The following is a 20,053-nucleotide window of genomic DNA, read 5'->3' on the forward strand; positions in this document are numbered from 1 at the left end:
ACTGGGAACAGCCTATATTCTGCGATGATAACTATAATAATAATAACAGCAACAGCACTGATAATAAAATTCAGCCATCCCAGGTCCTTGGGAAGGGCTCATGTCTGGATAAAACAAACCAGTCAATAACACCGGTCTGACTGTGTAAACAACAACAACAACAACAATTAATAAATAAATCTTTATACTGTTTTTCAACAACAACAACAAAAACCTCTCAAAGTGGTTTATGTAGCAAAAGGAGCAGAGGGTCATTTCCTGCCCCCAAAGGGCTAACAGTCTAAGCAGAAACAAGGTAGACACCAGCAGACAACCACCTGAAGGGTGCTGCGGTTGAATATGCTCAATATACGTCAGCCACCACACTTTAAAGGTGCCGGGGTTGGTTGTCCAGTTAGACTAGAGACTATATACCTGGACATTCAAAATGATGTCAACAACGTCACTCAGCGAGCACTCCCTCAAGACAGGCAGCCTCCGCAGGCAAAACGGCATTTTCCAAAAATGCCACTGAAAAAGTGGTGTAGGAGGGTTGAATCCAACCCATCAAAGAAAAGTGCCAGCAGCAAATTCCTTCCAATTTCTCATATACCTTGGTTGTCTTTAGTTGGGCATCTTTAGATTTATTTTTTGCAGGCATAACCACCCCCATTTAATTGTAAACAAATTATTTGCATTGTAGGTGTTATAGCAAGGTGTCTGTAACCAGTTAATTAAATAAGATGTTGCATGTGCATATTAAACAATTTGTCTGCTTAGGAAATAAAGATTAGAATTGAAATTCAAAAGAACAATGGTTTTTGGAAAAATGATGACGACGAGGATGGGATTCGAACCCACGCGTGCAGAGCACAATGGATTAGCAGTCCATCGCCTTAACCACTCGGCCACCTCGTCACAGGAGCCTATTTTCTTTCCAAGCTTATAAGAAACTGTTTCCGTCCGTTTCATTAGCGCAATCTTTTATCTTTCGTCCATTTATATGAATATGAGACCACCTTTGATCAATAACTACACAGGACGCAGTACAACAAAAGTATGGATAGCGTTTCCAAGAGTCCTCAGAGTACTTTCTCGATTCTTTCCTACCCTGCGATCGCGTCGGAGACGGAGGAGGCCTAGCCTCCTGAAAGCTGCCATGTTGTACGGAAAGTGGAGGCCGCCATGATGTACGGAGACTTACCTTCAGACGCCTCTGCGCCATAATTGGCGGGCAGTACGCATGCGCGCGCCCTGGCGGTTAGTTTGAAACCTTTTGGCGCTTTTGGTAAAGGGAAGGGGACTGTACTGATCAGCAGGTGGGCTTATTGCTGCTCTCGTCGGGAGCGCGGAGGCTTTATCCTGGAACGTTTTGACGGAGACGGAGCCTGCAGCTGCTTGGCTTGGACTGCGGGGACTGGCGAGCGGGAACGCGAGCCCTTCTTGGCCAGGTGAGGGAGGGGAGCCGCACAGCTGCTGCCGGCGAGGGCTCAGTGCGACGGCTTTGGGGGCTGGTCTCCCCTGTCAGGCTTGGCTTCCTGTCGCCCCTGGGTTCGCGGGTGAGGCGTAGGCGCGGCCTTGCTGTGTGGTGGGCCATCTTGCTACCCGGGCGGCGGCAGCGGCAGGTCCCCTGCTGGGGTCCGTTCGTGCTTGTCTGTCTCCCTCCCACCCACCCTCTTCTTGCTTCATCGCCGCCCTCGCCCCCTTGGGCTTCTTATGCCTTTGCCCCCGACGACAGTCCCTTTCCCCCGTGCTGGTCGTCTCGGGAGTAAGCCCTACGGTCCAGAAGGGCTCACTCCCCAGAAAGCGCGCACAAGGGGCCGCAAACCCAGCCCCTGAACTCAGCTTTGGGGCTCATGTGCTGCCGCTGCTCCTCCTCCTCCTCCGCACCCTGAAAGCGCCACCGCGGCTGCTGCCCCTCGCCCGGGGTCTCTCTCCTTCGCTTCCCCTTCCTGCTGTTTTCGTGGTCGCCGCCGCTTGCCCAAGAAGCGTTTCCTTCCGCGGCTTATGGATGTGCGACGTTAGAGGGAGGCAAGCCGCGGAGCTTCAGGCCCGTTCCCTTCCCCTCGTTCCTCGGCATCTTTTTCTTTCCTTCCGGTCCTTTTTCGCGTCTCTTTGCCTTAGCAGATTTGCAGCTCGATCCTCTGCAAGTTTACTTGGAAGTCAGCCTCGCTGATGAAGCCAGTAGGTCTGATTTGTATTAAAATGTGCGTGAGTTGGCTGCTTAGTCTCACTGATTTCTGTGGGACTTGCTTCTGTAAACGTCGTTAAGATTGTACTGTTAATGCCTTTATTGGTATGTTCATGATGATACCCTGGGTTTCCAGATTCGCATTCCCAAATCACGGAGCGTTTGTGGTGCTCAAGTTCAGTATAGTTTCTGATGATGCGATCTGAATAAGGAGCATTTGCCAGCTTAATTCTACATGATCATTTTGAAAAGAAAAAATAAGATGTATCCCCAGAAATCGGGGGAAGGGCTGCCTAACTACTAATCATACTTTCACACAGTGGTGATCTAGGTAGGACACTAATATTACAATTGTTGCAGGAAACCAGAGCCTTCCAACATGGACAGGATTTATTCTGAAGCAAATGAAGAAAAGTAAGTAGATCTTACAGCACAGTTCTTTAAAACACACACACACGATTTTTCACATTATGTAGTTCTACAAACATCTTGCCCAGTCTCCCACCTCAACCTTTCCTCTTCAAGTAAGCTTTTGTATGCTGTTCTTGCTGCAGGGAGGTGAGAAAAGAAAGGAGAAGGGAGAGCAGAAGGAGAGAAGAGAAGGAATATACATCTTTGCAACAACAGTTGTGGATAAATCAAAATAATTCTTATTCTAAGATTAATTCAAGGAAGTTTCCCCAAATTTCTGACCATCTATCTGGTTTATTTACTTATGAGAGCCCATTTTTCATGTGCTGCTAACTCAAGTGGGTCATGCACCCATTTCTCAGTCCTAGGGTGAATGGGAGATTTCCATTGCTGCAATACTACTCACTTGGCCACCAGTAAGCCTCTCCAAAGCCATTATTTAGAACTTGATTTTAGTCCCCAGTCAGCTGGGATATACTCCAGTACAGCATTCAGGTCCTTCAGTGCAAGACATGAATCCATCACTAAATTAATACATGTAATAACCTTTCTCCTGGCACTGTGGGACAGTTCTCTTCTAAGACGATAGACTTGTGGTTTTACTTGCTGATTGCTCCCTTTATATCAGTTAATATAACAGAAAATTTGAACCTGTTGTAAGCATTTTAGGTTACTGAATATGTTTTCTGCACAGAATGATTTGGTAATGCAGATGCAGCATGTTGACTACTTGGTGTCACAAACGTTCTGCCAGAGCAAATTGTATTGAAGCCATTTTATTTTTAAATTTCAAAATACTTGTTGCTTTGCACTGTAGAAACTTTTTATACATGTCTTTTTATAGAGAGATTAGGAAGCATGGTGTGTTTTGCCTTGCACGCTGAGTTCTTCTTGCTTTTTCAGTGACTACACAGATTGCACGATAAAAAGAAGGATTTCTTCAGTAAGTATAACTTATGACCCTCATATTTATCCCTGTAAAAACAGATAGTAGCAGATCAGACTGATTTCACTTGTGGGGGGAATAACACAATAGTGTAAAGCTGAACTTCAAAAGTTGATATTGCAATGTATATTCTTTAGTAATACCCTTATGGAATTATTAAAAATTGAGACACTGCATTTGTGATTATGTTGATGGTAGAACTAGCCCATTGTTCCTGTCTTACAGATAGGGTTTTATCTGACGTGAAACTGCAAAAAAACAATACTTCAAGATATAATGGCCAAAATATTATTTTTATTGACCAACTAATGTGTCGCTTATAAAGTGCCTGTCTCTTCAGTAGTGGCTGGGAACTGTGCCAGTGTTCCTGGTATATGACTTATAGGTTATTCAATAAGTTCCCCTCAGGCTGCAGATTTAACACAGGACATTATCCAACTGAGCCAGTTTATGCACAAGGAAAAAAAAGGTGTTTGGTCTCCGCCCCTTCTCTGGAATTGCGGAAGAGCAGACCTGCTGGACCAGATCAAAGATCTCACGGGGGGCCAATCAAATGCTTCAGTAAGCCAACAGCCAGGGCATGAAGGCAGCAGCCCTTCCTTGTCATTACTTTCCAGTGTACTGTATACTGTCTCTGAATCCAGAGGCTTCATGTTTTTTTCAGTTTTCAATTTTATATGCTGGCTTTCCACATACAAGCTGTCAAAGTGGCTTATGGGCAATATAGCCATCATGCCTAATAGCCATTGACAGACATTTTCCCCATGCCTTTGTTTAATTCCCTTTTTAAAGACATGGTTTGGTTTGTCTTGTTGACAGCTGTGGAAGAAAGTGTCACTGTGGTGTGCCAGGTTCATTTCCATCCACATGAATAATTGCCTTGGATCTTAGTCCTAGCAAATATATTTGTTTATTTTAATTCTCTTTAGCACTGGCACACTCTGATTCTTCTCGGCTAGAGAGTGTTCAGACTATCATTCTTGTAATTAATAATTACAGCAATACTGTGTGTCACAATTATTATTGTGACTTAATCCAGAGAGTTGTTTTTTGGTGCACACCAGCTGGGTTATTATTTTAGGTGCATGCTTGATGGATTATTACTATTTTACTACTTTAAACAACAGAACTTGAATCACAAACTTATTTTTGAAACAGTTCAGTTTGTCAAAAGTGGAGTGATGATCTGGGGAGGGAGAGTAACAACACCTCTTTGATTATGTGAAGCGAATGCTCCTGTTCTTTGGGTTATGATTTTGACTGATAGAGTAAAAACCATTATCATACATGGTTATTTGTACAGAAGTATTAGCTTAAACAAAAAAAGTCAGTTGTATTTTTTTAATCTCAGAAATTATGTTCTCAGCTGTGCATAATTCTCTTTCAGATTTTAAAAGCTCCTCGTTCTCCTCTTCGTGACATAGGGAATGGAAATGAATTGACTCAGGTAGGCATTCAACCTTTACTTTGTACGTATTTTATGGATGGGACCTGTTTACGATCTGTGTTGCTGACTTCAACCCCCACATTGATAACTTAAAATAATAATAATAATAATGGTAACAGTATAAGGAGGACTGCATTCTCACAACCAGAACAATCATGGTTAAAGAGTTAACTGTGATTGGCCAGCCCTACACACTCCAGTTGAACGTGTCATGAGAACCCAGGATTTCTGGGTAATCCCGGTTAAATCGCTGTGGTTAATAGCAATTTAACCAGAATTGCCCGGAAATTCTGGGTTCTTGAGGCAGGTTCCATGGGAGTTCATGGACTAGCCAATCACAGTTAACTTTTTAACCATGATCATTCTGGTCATATGAATGTGGCCAAGGTTAAAAACTTGCCACATTTTCACTGAAGCAATTTCATTTGAAATAAGTGGGATTTACTTGCGTATACATATATTTGGTATTGGGATACAAAAATTTTTGGATAATTTTTCTACAATGTTTATTCCACATTGCTTTATCTCTTGCATTCTGCTTCAAACAAGCCTTAAATTATTTTTTGCAGAGTTAAGATGGCATCCAGTTAGCAGTTTCTTATGACGAGATTTCAAGAGTAGCTCGCTATAATTGTGGGGGGGCACTTTTTTTATTGGTTGGTTTTTTATTTTGGCTTCTTATCTGTGTCTCTAAGCTGAAGGAAGTTTACTGATACATTATATGTATGGTTCACTGGGTTGACAGTGAGGGCTTTGGAAGACTTGGGAGTATTTTGCATCTTAATTTTTTATCAGAAAGAACTTGCTTTTGGGGAGAAGGTGAGAGATGGCAGAACTTAATTATTTGCACTGTGGACAATTTTATCTTGGAAGTCAGGCCTGTTGCATTTCAGGCATAAAGCACATGCACCACTTATTGGGAGTGAGGGGGTTGGATTAAGGGTACCTTGCATAGTGTAGTGGTTAGAGTGCTGGACTAGGACCGGGGAAACTGGAGTTCAAATCCCCATTCATCCATGAGACTTGCTGGGTGACTTTGGGCTAGTCACTTCTGTCTCAGCCTAAGTTACTTCACAGGGTTGTCGTGAGGAAAAACTTAAGTATGTACACCGCTCTGGGCTCCTTGGAGGAAGAGCGGGATATAATAAATTGTCAAATTCTAAATGTGCTTGGAGATAATAGTCTGGTGTGTGCGCGCGCTGTTGGAAGTAAAGCAGGAGGAGCCTGGTTTGTCTCCCTTTTGTCTCCCCACCCTGCCACCACACAAAAAATATAGGGGTTCTCAAGATAACTGTGTTTGGGGATACAGGCTTGGTTTAGCATTAATTCCTGTGCACAGCCTGGTTGCTGGATGTGGGGCTTTTTCCCCAAGAGCGTAGTCCCACCCTAATTTTCCCACCCTAATTGTGCAAACAGGACTCAGTCTAACGGGTATCTGTGCATGGAACTGGCTTCTGTGTGCAGATTGCCTTTGAGAAATCAGAACAACTGTCTCCATCTTCATCCTATTACCTTTTATTTTTAAAAAGATAATTGTGGCCAACATCCAGACCCTCGGCCAACGTGCCACGATTTGCCATTACACAGGTGGGAGGGACAATTTTTGTCTACCCTTCCCGTTTGCAGCCACCCGTAGCCTCCCAAAACCATGTCTCTGAAAGCCCTCCCTTCCCAACCTTACAGGACATAGTTTCAGGGCATATGCAGCTGCAGAGGAAAGGGGAGGTCACCAGGAATCACCTTCATGCAATGAAAAACCCTGCTGCTTTGGTGGAAACTTTGGATGTCAGATGGTAGTAATAAATTCAAATTACAACTGTACAAAGAAAGTGATTTTCAACATAGAAGAGTGGCGGAACATCTATCATAATGTTTCTCATTCCAGTAATGACCAGATAAAATCTAATTCTCCGCAAACTTGTGTCCTCCTCTCTGATTCTAATACAGTGTGAGCTTCATCATTTCAGCTATTTGTGTTTGTATTTTCCCCCCAAGTAGTCGTTCATAGTAGGCAAATCTTTAATTTTACAGTTAGCTACAACACACACACACACTCTTGCTTGCATGTAATAGATTTATTTAAAAAGGCCCTATCACAGTTTCCCTTTATATTTTAACTTCTTTAGAAGACTTTTTTTAGGACTGATAGGCCACTCATACCCTGTTGTATCTGTTGTATCCTATATGCACTAACTCACAAGTAAGTCCTAATGAACATGATTGACCTTAGTTCTTAGGGTTGTGCTGCTTGTAATGCAGTGATCATTGCCAAGAAAACATTTATCCTTGGACAGAACTGCCAAATGGGAATATGTTGTGTATTGCGTCTTCAGAATCTAGCATGATTGTGTGGTGGTGTGTTTTTTGCAGTTTACATCAGTTTAAATATCATCTCTCTATATATTTCTCTCAGACATACCCATTGCTAATCCCATGTGTGGCAGCTGTCGCGAGAGTTTGCAAGCAAGGGGAGGAGGAGAGGGAAGCGATGGCAGCAGAGAACATAAGGCCAAGGACAGGCCAGTAGGCAGGAAGCGGTGGCAGCTGAAGTGGGGGAGAAAGCGGGAGCGAGGGAGAAAAAACATTGGAAGTGGGGGAAGAGGAGGGAGGAGAGCTGAGAATAAGGGGCCAAGAACTAGAGGCACAGATGCTCTGTGCCTGGGCCAGCTAGTTGATATAGAAGATATAGAGTGATAGAGATATCTTAGAGAGCGCCTTCTTTTACATGATCCCCACCGCACGTTAAGGTCATCTGAGGAGGTCCGTCTCCAGTTACCACCGGTTCGTTGGGTGGCAACACAGAGGTGGGCCTTCTCTTTGGTTGCTCCTGGGCTGTGGAATGCACTCCCAGCAGAAATTCGTAATCTTAATTCCTTACTGACCTTCAAGAGAGCCCTAAAAACCGATCTGTTTGGCCTGGCCTTTTAGGGTTTTAATTAGTATTAATTGTTTTAATGCCAACCTGATTCTCAGGGTTTTAATTGTTATGATAGTTTAGTTGTTTTTTAAGATGTTTTAAATTGGTGTTAATATTTATATCTGTTTTAATTGTTATTGGTTTTAATGGTTTCTGTTTTTAACTGTAAACCGCCCTGAGCCTTTTGGAAGGGCGGTATAAAAATCAAATAAAAAAATAAAAAAAATAGAAGTCTCTTACAAACTTTTCAGTGCTCTGTCTATGGCATTTATATACCACCCCATATCAAATCTCTGGATGGCTTACAAATTAAAACACAACAACAGTTAAAAACCTTAAATAAAACAAATTAAAATAACCATCAATAAAACTTTAAAAGCCTGATCAAATAGTTGCAATTATTATGTTGCACATGATAGTTCGATAGTACATTCTACCAGATCCTGTGCTGTGTATTTTCTTGGTATTACATAGTCCAGGTCCTTCTATTTAATTTAAAAGGTTTCCAAATGTTCTAATCCCAAGTCCTTTAATGTGTGGTGCAATCAAAATTCTCCAAAAAAACAACAACCCCAAATCTAATTTGGCTAAACTTTAAAACAAAAGAGGCAATAATATGGTGTACTTGAGATGCAAGGAATAAGGCCATCTTTTCCCCAGTAACTTGGCCACAAATTATTGATAGAACATCAAATACTTATCGGTGTTGGTGTTGGTAGGAGTAATAGTAGTATTCCTATACTGCTTTCCAGACAAAAAAGTTCTTAAAGTGGTTTACATAGAAAAAGAACAAGATGATTTCCTGTCTCCAAAGGGTTCCTAGTCTAAAGAGAAGCATAAGATACATACCAGCAACAGCTGCTGGAGGGATGGTGTGCTGGGGCTGAATAGGGAGCATTGCTCTCTCCCTGCTAAATATAGACACTCACTACTTTGAAAGATGCTCCACTGCTGATTAGTAGCAAACAACAATTATTAAACTTTCTCAATAGAAAGGAAGAGAACTCTGCAAGTATGCACTAAATTTGCAAATCCGAGTAATAATTTTCTGGGTAGTACATGAAGTGTGAAGAGGTCTTTGTGACTATGATGGCAGTACAATTGCTGGCTTTGTTTTGGTGGGGAGGCCAAGAAAAAGTCTTAGTTGGTGTTACTGGGCACCCATTTCATATTACATCTGATTACACATCAGATGAACAAGTTGGAAGCTTTCATATTTGCTGCCTATGTATTATTATTATTATTATTATTATTATTACATTTATATCCCGCTCTTCCTCCATGGAGCCCAGAGCAGTGTACTACATACTTGAGTTTCTCTTTCACAACAACCCTGTGAAGTAGGTTAGGCTGAGAGAGAAGTGACTGGCCCAGAGTCACCCAGCTAGTTTCATGGCTGAATGGGGATTTGAACTCGGGTCTCCCTGGTCCTAGTTCAGCACTCTAACCACTACACCACGCTGGCTATTTAATTTGTGTGTTGTTTTTTCAGGACTGCAACATTGAGAAACGTCAGAAAAACTCTAGACGTGTCAGTTTTGCAGATACCATAAGGTGAGTCTGGTTTTGCAGTTGCACATATATAAATCCTTGTTCACACTCAATACATTGGGCAAAAAGTTGAAATTTGTGTATGTTTTGACTACATGTATGAAATTATGAATACTTATACTGAGTTTCACAGTTCATGAATGCAACATTATTGTAGTCTATGATCCTGGAGATCGAATAAGGTACCACAAGACTGGAGACAATGTTGCCCCAGTCTTGAAAAAGGAGGATCTGGGAAAATACAGTTGGGTTGGTCAGATTTCGCACTTATTAGAATGGATTATAAAACAATCGGTCTGTAAGCATCTCCATTAGGCCAACATGGATTTGCCAAGAATAAATCTTGCCAGACTAATCTTAATCTCTTTTTACTTATCGGATTACCAGTTTAGTGGATTATGGGAATTATGTGAATGTAGTTTATCTTGATTTTAGCAAAACATTTGACAAAGGTTTCCTGTAATATTTTGCTTAGCACACTGATCAGATGTGGGATATATGATATTATCAGTTGGATTTATAACTGATTGGAAAGTACTCATGAATGGCTCCATCTAATTGGAGGACAGGGCTCTGTATTGGGCTTATTACTCTTTAACATTTTTATCAATGACTTTGATGAAGGGTGGAGGGAATTTTAAACAAACTTGCATTTGACACAACTGAGAGGTTTAGCTAATGGCTCATAAGATATGAATAAAATTCAAAATGACCTTAATAGGATGGAAAACTGAGTTGAAACTTACAACATGGAGTTCATTAGAGAGAAATGTGAAGTTCTTCACAGGCCAAAAGAAGATAAAATGCATAGATTTAGGATAGAGTATATCTAGCTTATCAGCTGCAGTGGTGCAGCAGGAAAGCAGCTTGCCTAGGGAGCAAGAGGCTGTTAGTTCAAATCCCCGCCGGTGTGCTTCTCAGACTGTGCCTAGTAAATATATATCTGGGCAGTGGTTCCAACATTCATAAGTAGTGGGTTCTGCGCCTGCGCAGACCAGCTTTGGGCAGAAATCGTTAGCTTCTCGCGACGCCGGCAACCGCCACCTGCACGTGACTGCAGTACCCTCGAGCAGCGGTTGGGCATCCCCTCGCTCAGTTTCTTTCTGACCGCCATAGCGATCAGACCTCGGATAATTGGCTCCTCAGTTTTTCAGTTTGTTGATTTACTAAACCCTCTGGCCTCTTGCTAAATGGACTTTGACAATTCTTTGGCTTTCCCTTTGGATTTGGAATTTGATTTCTGACTCTTTCCTTATGACCTTTGGACTTGGACTCTGACGACTCTCTCGGAACTCCTTCTGTTTGGTAGTATTCTCTGTCTCTACCCTAAGACCTTGGACCGAACGACTACTCTACTTTTGCTCTACTTTTACTGGCGCAGACGATAAAATGACTGGGAAAGGAAAGTCGGGTAAGGAAAAGACAACCTTTAAAAGGTGTTGCAAATGCCACGGTAAAATCTCCTCAACCAATGGTCACTCCCAATGCTTATTTTGTTTGGGTGAGGGGCATGATACCTCACAGTGTTCTGTCTGTGTAAGATTCAACAAGCAGATGCTGAAAAACCGTGAGGCATGCTTGAAGGTATTTCTGTTAGAAGAGGCTCTTTTACCTAAAAAGACCTCCGCGTCAGTTGTCCTGGCTGGAGAGAAGAGTTCGTCCCAATCGGGAGTCTCGAGATCGGCCGCTTCGGCATCTACCACTTTGGCATTGACAGCCCCGAAGGGGACCACTTCGGCATCGACTGCCTCGACATTGGGCGGCGTGGCTCCGTTTAAGAAACCAGTGGGCTCATGAACCAGCCCGAAGAGAAAGAGCCACTCCTTGGCGGCAGAACCGCTGAAGAAGCATAGGCACAAGGAGCACCATTCTAAGGAAAGAGCCCATACCCCTTCACCTTTGGGCCTGCAGTCCTTACAGGCCCCTCAGCATTAGGCTGCCTCGTTGTCTCCGGCGCCCACGCCGCGTCAGTCTCCATCTACTCCAGTTTCCGCCCCAAATAGCACTCGACATCGAGCGTCGACGTTGACATCGTCCACTAAGACGTCCAAGTTGGCCACGGCGTTGAAGACTATTGATACGAAGACTACCTCAGCGTCAACATCGATGTCTCAAACTGCAGCAACATCGATGTCAATTTCGACATCGACCACTGTAAGGCCATTGGATACGGCATTGAATCAGACGATTGCAGTCATACTGGACATGGAACTCGATGCCGACGTCGAGTACGAGCACGTTCCGGATGAGTTACCAGGAGGAAAAGACTTTGAAGACTTTGAGGGATGCCCGGTGACTCCTGCGGGCATGCGGACCCTCTCGGCCATCCGACTGTTCCACTTATTACACTCGGAGGAAAGCACACCTTCCACAGGGACCTTTGTGGGGTTCAAAGACACTTTTCAGGACAATGCTGTTATGCCGGACTCAGTTCCCAAGACTCCATCTCTTTCAATGAAGGGTACACCGATGAGCGGTCTCTTGCCTTATGGAGGCTGGGGAGACTCCTACATGGTGACCAAATACGCGCTGAGTCTGCAGTTCAGACCACTGCACCTGTAAGGCAACAGCGAACAGTTTCGCTCCAGACTATCTTCGCACCCAAACCAACTGAAGCGCGACCAACTCTTTGTCAAACAGCCACGCAGACAAGCCTTCCACAGGAACCAGTGCTTGTTGCGGGCACGGCGGGGGATAACTCTCCTATTCCCTTGGATGTTGATGATGATGAAGATCCTTAAACCTCTGATTCTTCCAACCCTGACCTAGGGGAACCAGAAGAACCTAGTCTACCAGACCCAGATCCAGCTGTTGCTGCAGTTCCATCGATTTCTCCAAATAAGGAGATGAAAAGTTACCATCAGCAAGTGGCAGAGATGGCACAGGTATTGGGATTACGTCTTAAGCAAAAGTCTACGGACTTAGAAGATCCTGTGTACAATATGATGACAGCTTCCGAGTTACAGCCTGTATTTATACCTATGCTTCCTCACATCACCAGGATGGCAAAGTCGGTGTGGGAAGTGTTGCAAACCTCAGTGCCCACCTCCAAGCGCCTGGAAGCGCTATATTGCATTCAGGAGGAGGAGAACGAGTACCTGCTATGACACCCGGCTCCAAACTCTCTGGTAGTAGATTGCGCTACCTCATCCAAGAGTGGAAAAAGACATACCACACCAGCGGACAAAGAGGGCCATAAGTTGGACGTGTTAGGCAGACGCGTTTATTCAACTGCCTGTTTGTCTCTGAAGATAGCAAATTACATTGCTTGTCAAGCCAAATATACACATTCTCTTTGGGAGGCTCTGTTTGACCAGAAGTCAACATTGGACCCAAGTGACTTTGTAAAGAAATTTGAATCAGTGTTTGCAAAGACAGCTACGGCCACCCGCCAACAACTGGCGAACGCCAAGCATTTGGTGGAGTCAGAGTCACGAACTTTGACCATGTCCGTTATACTTAGGAGACATGCCTGGTTGCAGGCAACCGGACTGCAACAGGACATGAAGGATCGCATCGAGACTCTACCATTTGGTAGCGAGGGTCTCTTCTCAGACAAGACGGACGAGAACATGGAGCAGTGGAAGAAGTCGAAAATCGCAACTCACTCCTTTACGAACCCGCGCTACTCTAACTCCAGATACCACCCATACAACCAGTATCAGAGAAGGCAATCGTCATATCGCCAACCAGAGAGAAGGGACTTCAAACGCCCTTACCAGCGCTACAATAATAACAGAAAACTGTACTTCCCTAGGAACAAAATGAACCAATCCAACCGTTTGAAGAATACACCACAATCTAAGCAGCAGCTTTGATCTGGGCCAGGGCCCGACTGCGACCAACAGTGCGCCTCTTCATTACAACTGCAACGAAACACCAAAGCTAACCAACACAAGGAACAACATCTCCTTGAGTATAACAAAGAGAACCACCAGAAGGAACAACATCTCCTTGAACACAGGGAACAACATCTCTTTGAATTTGGCCAGCATCAACATCAAGCTGGCAAGCCATGCCCAAGCATGGCACCATATAACATTGGACCAATGGATCCTACGCATAATCACAATGGGATATGCAATAGAGTTCAAGGAGCAACCTCCGTTTTTGGGCGTGAGATACACTCCCGAGTCGCCAGTGCTCTGGGAGGAGGTACAAAAGCTCTTGTTGAAAGAGGCCATATCACCGGTGCAGTGGGCCCTGAGCCAGACGGGATTTTACTCCCAATATTTTCAGACCCCCAAACGTGATGGGGGGATAAGACTGATAATGAATCTACGTTATTTGAACCAGTACATCAAAGTCCACAAGTTCAGAATGACAATGCTGCAAGCTATCCTGCCACTCCTCCACGAGGAGAGTTGGATTGCATCGCTCGATCTGAAGGATGCGTATTTCCATACTGGCATTCAAGAAAACCATCAAAAATATCTCCGCTTCACGATGGGGTCAGAGATCTATCAGTACAATGTGTTGCCCTTCAGCCTTGTCATTGCCCCAAGGGTATTCACAAAGTGCATGGCTGTGATTGTGGCCCACCTCAGAATGCAGGGTCTCTTGGTGTATCCTTTTTTTAGACGATTGGCTTCTGACCACCAAGACACGGGCACAGCTGTTGAGGCATATAGCGGTGGTGACGAACCTGTTACGAGACCTGGGCATCCAGATCAATTGGGAGAAGTCATTCCTGGAACCAGCAAGGTGCCTTTGGTTTATTGGTGCGGAGTTGGATATGGAGAAACAGAAGGCTTATATGCCAGAGGACCGCTTCCAACTGATTCGCTGGCTCGTTCACAGGTTTCAAACACCGATCCAGAGAGCGCGGAAGGTCCAGGTGCTTCTAGGACTCATGGCTTCCTGCACCACAACGGTCCTCTATGCAAAGTTAAGAATGTGCAAGTTGCAGGCCTGGTTCCTCAGAAACTTCTACCCCAAGACTGATCCTCAGACCAAATTACTGACGCTTCCGGGGAAGGTTCTATCCTCCCTGCACTGGTGGACAAAGGAAGCGAACCTGCTCATCGGGGTACCCTTCCTGCCTCCTCAACCAACAAGCACGGTGATGTCCGATGCCTCGATGCAGGGCTGGGGAGCCCACCTGTCACACCACAGGATACGAGGGTTGTGGACTCCAAAAAAGAAACGACTGCACATCAATTTCCTGGAACTCTTGGCAGCATTCATAGCCTTGACTGCCTTTCAGGAACATGTTGTCAGCCAAACCGTCCAGCTACGGATGGACAACACAACAGCCATCGCTTACGTAAACAAACAAGGCAGGATGGTGTCCAGATCCTTATGCAACCTCATTCTGCAGTTGTGGAATTGATGCATCCAAAGCAACGTCTATTCCATCGCCATACACAACAAAGGCACGTTAAACTGCTTGGCGGATGCTCTGAGCAGAGAACTTGTGCTGGAACAGCACGAATGGGAACTGTATCCAGAGATTGTACAACAACTGTTTCAGACATGGTGAGTCCCCGGAGTAGATCTCTTTGCAACTACCGGGAACACAAAGTGCGAACAGTATTGCTCCAGGATGGGGGCCGGCTCGGGTTCCAAGGGCGATGCCTTTCAATATCAATGGTGCCAGGAGATGTTCTATGTCTATCCACTAACACCTCTGCTAACCAGGGTGGTGGCCAAACTTCTACACGACAGGACTCGAGCAATTGTGGTGGCCCCATGGTGGCCAAGGCAGCCATGGTTCATGCAACTACTCAGACTGTCTCAAGGCCGGTTCAGGAAGCTTCCCCACTGGCCAGACCTTCTCACACAGGACCACAGCGGCATGACACACCCCAACTTATCCATGCTGAATCTCGCGGCGTGGAGGATAAGCTTCTAAGGAGAATCCTCCTTAACACCCGGAAAAAATCTACTAGGCTCAGTTACCAGGCAAAGTGGAGCAGATTTTCTGCTAATGCAGCCTCTAGAGGTTTTGACCCCAGGGAGGCAAGCCTACAATTGGTTCTACTCTCTCTGGAAAAGAAGGACTTGGCAAATGTCTTCATAAAAGTGCATATGGCTGCAATATCAGCTCACCATGACGGATGGGACGAGAAAACTGTCTTCACACACCCCAGATGTAAAGAATTTATGAAAGGAATAAATAATTTGTATCCACCAGTGAGACCACCAGCAGAAAAGTGGAGTGTCTCCTTGGTGCTCTCGTCTCTGACGGAACCACCTTTTGAGCCACTTGCAGAAGCAACACTTAAGCTTGTAATCCTAAAGACTCTTTTTTTGGTAGCAATTACAACAGCTAAGCGTGTAAGCGAACTGAGAGCTCTCTGTATAGATGAGCCATACGCAAAGATCTACCCGGACCGGCTTGTGATGCTCCTGAATCCAGAATTTAGGCCAAAGATTATAACTGACTTCCATCTGAATGCCGATATTGTCCTACCAACCTTCTTCCATAATCCAACACCACCAATGGAACGAGCGATGCACTCATTGGATGTTTGTAGGGCACTGCTCTACTATTTGAAAGCCACTCTGCAGGTTCGTAAGACAAGGCGTCTCTTTGTAAACCTTCAAGGCTGCCAGAAGGGATACTCCCCCTCACACCAGAAACTATCTTTCTGGTTGGTGGAACTGATCAAGACTGCATATGACCTCCAGGGCATTAGTCCACTGGCCTCCATTAAGGCCCACTCGACGAGGGCGTATACTTCCTTGGCGGCGCATCTGGCAGACATATGCTTCAGTAATATATGCATGGCAGCAACGTGAGCGTCACATCAGACGTTCGTGAAGCACTACGCCATAGACTTCCGCACAGCGGCTGCAGCTCAATTTGGATGGGCAGTGCTGAAATGGGTGCTACAGTAGCTTGACCAAAAGCCCACCACCATCAGGGCAGCTTGTAATTCACCCACTATTTATGAATGTTGGAACCACCACCCAGATAAACAGGTTGCTTATCTGTAACAGATGATCTGGTAGTGGTTCCAAACATTCATAATACCCGCCCGTCTGTCCCCGCATCTGAGTGGGGCAAACAACACAAGGTGACAAATCATTGGTCATCAAGAAACTGAGCGAGGGGACACCCAACTGCTGCTAGAGGGTACTGCAGTCACGTGCAGGCAGCGGTTGCCGGCGTCGCGAGGGGCTAACGATTTCTGCCCGAAGCTGGTCTGCACAGGCGCAGAACCCACTACTTATGAATGTTTAGAACCACTACCAGATCATCTGTTACAGGTAAGCAACCTGTTTTGCTTACCAGGTTGCAACCAGTCACCTATATCGGGCAGTAGTGATATAGGAAGGTGCTGGAGATGGATGCTCACTTAAATGACAACGGCAAAGGCATAATCTCATACTGTGCAGAAGGAAGGAGAGATGGTCTTATGGTAGCAAGTCTGACTTGTCCCCTTAGCTAAGCAGGGTCTGCCCTGGTTGCATATGAATGGAAGACTTGATGTGTGAGCACTGTAAGATATTCCCCTTAGGGGATGGAGCCGCTCTGGGAAGAGCATCTAGGTTCCAAGTTCCCTCCCCGGTGTCTCCAAGATAGGGCTGAGAGAGATTCCTGCCTGCAACCTTGGAGAAGCCGCTGCCAGTCTGTGTAGACAGTACTGAGCTAGATGGACCAATGGTCTGACTCAGTATATGGCAGCTTCCTATGTTCCTATGAAGGTAAACCACTCCTGTATTCTACCAAGGAAACCACATGACTCTGGGGTTGCCAGGAGTTGACACCAACTCGATGGCACAATCTTTCCCTTCCTATATCTGGCTTGGTATCTTGTTCTGGACTAGCTGAAGCCTTTATCAAGGATGAGATGCCAGAGTACTACAAACCTTGGACAGCTCCATGCACAGGGAGCCAGCACCTCAGCTCGAACAGATATCAATGGCAAGTTGCTCCAGTGGTGTCTTGGAGCAAACTGTTAACTACTGGCTCCTAGTTAACAGTTTGCTCCAAGACACCACTGGAGCAACTTGCCATTATCTGTTCGAGCTGAGGTGCTGGCTCCCTGTGCATGGAGCTGTCCATGCACTGTCCAGTAAAGGCTACTACCCTACTGCCTAGGGAAGAAGCTGTTTCTTAAAGGGGCTTTGCCCAATTTTGTAACTGGTGGCTCCATAAGTGCTAGAAGGCTTCTGCTAATATTGATTAGTCCTCAGAGGACTCTTCCAAGTCAAAGGATTTATTTATTTCATTATTAAAAGATTTATTATACCGCCCAATCCACAGACTCGGCGGTGTACAAAACAAGAACAGCATCTGAGACACACACGTGCACACACACACACACACACACACACCTTAAATTAAAGGGCAAATGCATGGTGGAAAAGAAATGTCTTCAATAAGGATTTAAAGACTGAAAGGGAGGAGGCAGACCGAAACTGGTGGGGAAGAGAGTTCCGGAGTAGGGGGGCAGCAACATAAAAAGCCCTTCCATGGGCCCTAGCACTAAGGACCTCTCTGAGACCAGGGACCGAAAGAAGGGCAACCTGGAACGGTTTCTGAGACCAGGGACCGAAAGAAGGGCAACCTAGGGTGGGACAGGACTGGCTGAGAGAGGCGGTGCTGAATGTAAACGGGCAGTAAGCCCTGAAGAGTTTTAAAGGTGAGAACCAGCGTTTTGAATCGGACCTGGAAGCAAATAGGTAACTTGTGCGGTGACCGCAAAAGAGGTGTCACACTACCATATCTTCTAGAACCCATAAGCAGGTGGGCCGCCACATTCTGGACCAAGTGAAGTTTTCAGGTCGTCTTCAAAGGCAACCCCAGGTAGAGCGCATTACAGTAATTCAAATGGGAGATGATGAGGGCATGAGTTACCGTTGCCAGGGCCCGCCAGTCAAGATAAGGCTGCAACTGGCGGAGCAGCTGAAGCTGGGCAAAGGCACCTCTGGCCACAGCCTCCACCTGCTGCTCGAGCAGGGGCTGTGAGTCTCAAGAAGACCCCCAAGTCATGGACCACCTCCTTCAGGGGGCTGCGCAACTCCATCCAGAGAAAGACTCAAACTTTGCAATTGGCCAAGTTGAGAAGTAAGCAAAAGCAACTCAGTCTTGGTAGGATTAAGTCTGAACCTGTCATGGCCCATCCAGATCCTAACAGCCTGCAGACACTGGGCAAGCATAGAAACAACATATCCGGAGTGGCCTGGGGTGGCAATATACAACTGGGTATCATTGGCATATTGATGGAATCTCACCCCCAAATGACGGATGACCTGTCCCAGGGGGTTTCATGTAGATGTTAAAAAGAATGGGTGTGAGAACCAAGCCCTGAGGGACCCCATAGAGGAGTGGCCACAGGGCAGAGCACTCGCCACCAATGCACACTGACTGAAAGCACCCACTAAGGAAGGAACAGAACCACTGCAAAACAGTGCCCCCAATACCCAACCCATGCAGGCGTTCCAGAAGGATATCATGGTCGATGGTATCGAAAGCTGCTGAGAGATGTAAAAGGGCCAAGCAAGAGGAGCTACCCTCATCAAGGTCACAATACAAGTCATCAACCAGAGTGACCAATGCTGTTTCTGTGCCGTGGCCTGAAATCCAGCTTGCAAGAATCTAGAAAATCGGCTTCATCCAGAAGTCTCTCAAGCTGGGCACATATAACCGTCTCCAAAACCTTCGCAAGAAAAAGAAGGTTGGGGATTGGTCTATAGTTATCAAGGGCCTGAGGACTGAGAGAAGTCTTCTTCAAGAGAGGGTGCACCACAGCCTCTTTTAAGACTGCTGGCACAGACACCTCACAAAGAGAAGAATTCACTAACTCCTGAAGCCAGGATCTTAAGTTCCTTCCAGCTGCTCTAATAAGCCAGGAGGGGTAGGGGTCCAGGCTACAGGTCACAGCACCCATACCAGAGAGAGTCCTGTCCATGGCCTCTGCCTCGACAAGCTCAAAGGTATCCCAGATGACATCACAAGACAAAGTCTCTGTCACCTCATCGGATCCTGTGCAATTGGAGTCCAACTCCCACCAAAGGTGAGCGACTTTATCAGCAAAGAATCTAGCAAAGTTGTCACAGCGGCCAGGTGGCACCTCCACTGGATCTGCATCCCCAAGCAGGGAACAGGTGATCTGGCTGCTGGACAAGGGTAAGCTGATGTAATAAGAGCGGAGAAGTGATTAGACTTTGCTGCCCTTATCGCTATGGAATACTCCCAAAGATAGGAGAATAACTGTGCTTGGTCGGCTTCAGCATTAGTTTTCCTCTTAAGGTGCTTCATCTCCCTAAGCTCCTGAGTAAACCAAAGAAGCCGGGATCCATGAATCTTGAGAGGTCACTTAGGGGCAATCTCATCCAGTGGCCTTGATGTTCCAGGCTTCAATTAGCTGTACTGAAGAAATGCCCACCAGATTGCTGGGAAATATCCCCAAGAGCTCTCTAGAAACCATCAGGATACATAAGGCGCCTGGGGCAGTCCATCAAAGTAGGTCCACTGCCCCTGCGGAGGCAAGGAGCAGCAGTAATCTGCATACAGATCAGGAAGTGATCGGACCATGGCAAGGGAGAGATAGCTATATTCCCCCATATCCAGATCATGATGCCACTGCTCCAAGAAAAAGACCAGATCTAAAGTGTTTCCGCCCACATGAGTTGGGCTAGTGACTACATGCAACAAGC

The 20,053-nt window shown here is 45.6% G+C and overlaps 1 protein-coding gene and 1 non-coding gene across 4 annotated transcripts in view; one reads left to right on the forward strand and one right to left on the reverse strand.

Annotated features, from left to right (window-relative positions):
• Positions 1–815: 815 nt before the first annotated feature.
• TRNAS-GCU (transfer RNA serine (anticodon GCU)) lies at positions 816–897 on the reverse strand. Its single transcript has one exon. It is a non-coding gene; the product is annotated as a tRNA-Ser (tRNA).
• A 356-nt stretch (positions 898–1,253) lies between these two features.
• KNL1 (kinetochore scaffold 1) overlaps positions 1,254–20,053 on the forward strand; it is an 82,303-nt gene continuing 63,503 nt past the window's right edge. For 2 of the 3 annotated variants that reach the window (XM_053257641.1, XM_053257662.1), the window contains exons 1-5: positions 1,254–1,430; positions 2,531–2,584; positions 3,485–3,524; positions 4,915–4,974; positions 9,384–9,445. In XM_053257641.1, coding sequence (XP_053113616.1) covers positions 2,550–2,584; positions 3,485–3,524; positions 4,915–4,974; positions 9,384–9,445 — 197 coding nt within the window. In that variant the 5' untranslated portion in view covers positions 1,254–1,430; positions 2,531–2,549. Of the gene's footprint in view, positions 1,431–1,591; positions 1,618–2,530; positions 2,585–3,484; positions 3,525–4,914; positions 4,975–9,383; positions 9,446–20,053 lie in introns of those variants that run through there. The other variant, XM_053257652.1, reaches the window with a different exon arrangement.

The sequence above is a fragment of the Hemicordylus capensis genome, chromosome 1 (genome assembly GCF_027244095.1).
Source record: "Hemicordylus capensis ecotype Gifberg chromosome 1, rHemCap1.1.pri, whole genome shotgun sequence".
Taxonomy (NCBI): Eukaryota; Metazoa; Chordata; class Lepidosauria; order Squamata; family Cordylidae; genus Hemicordylus; species Hemicordylus capensis.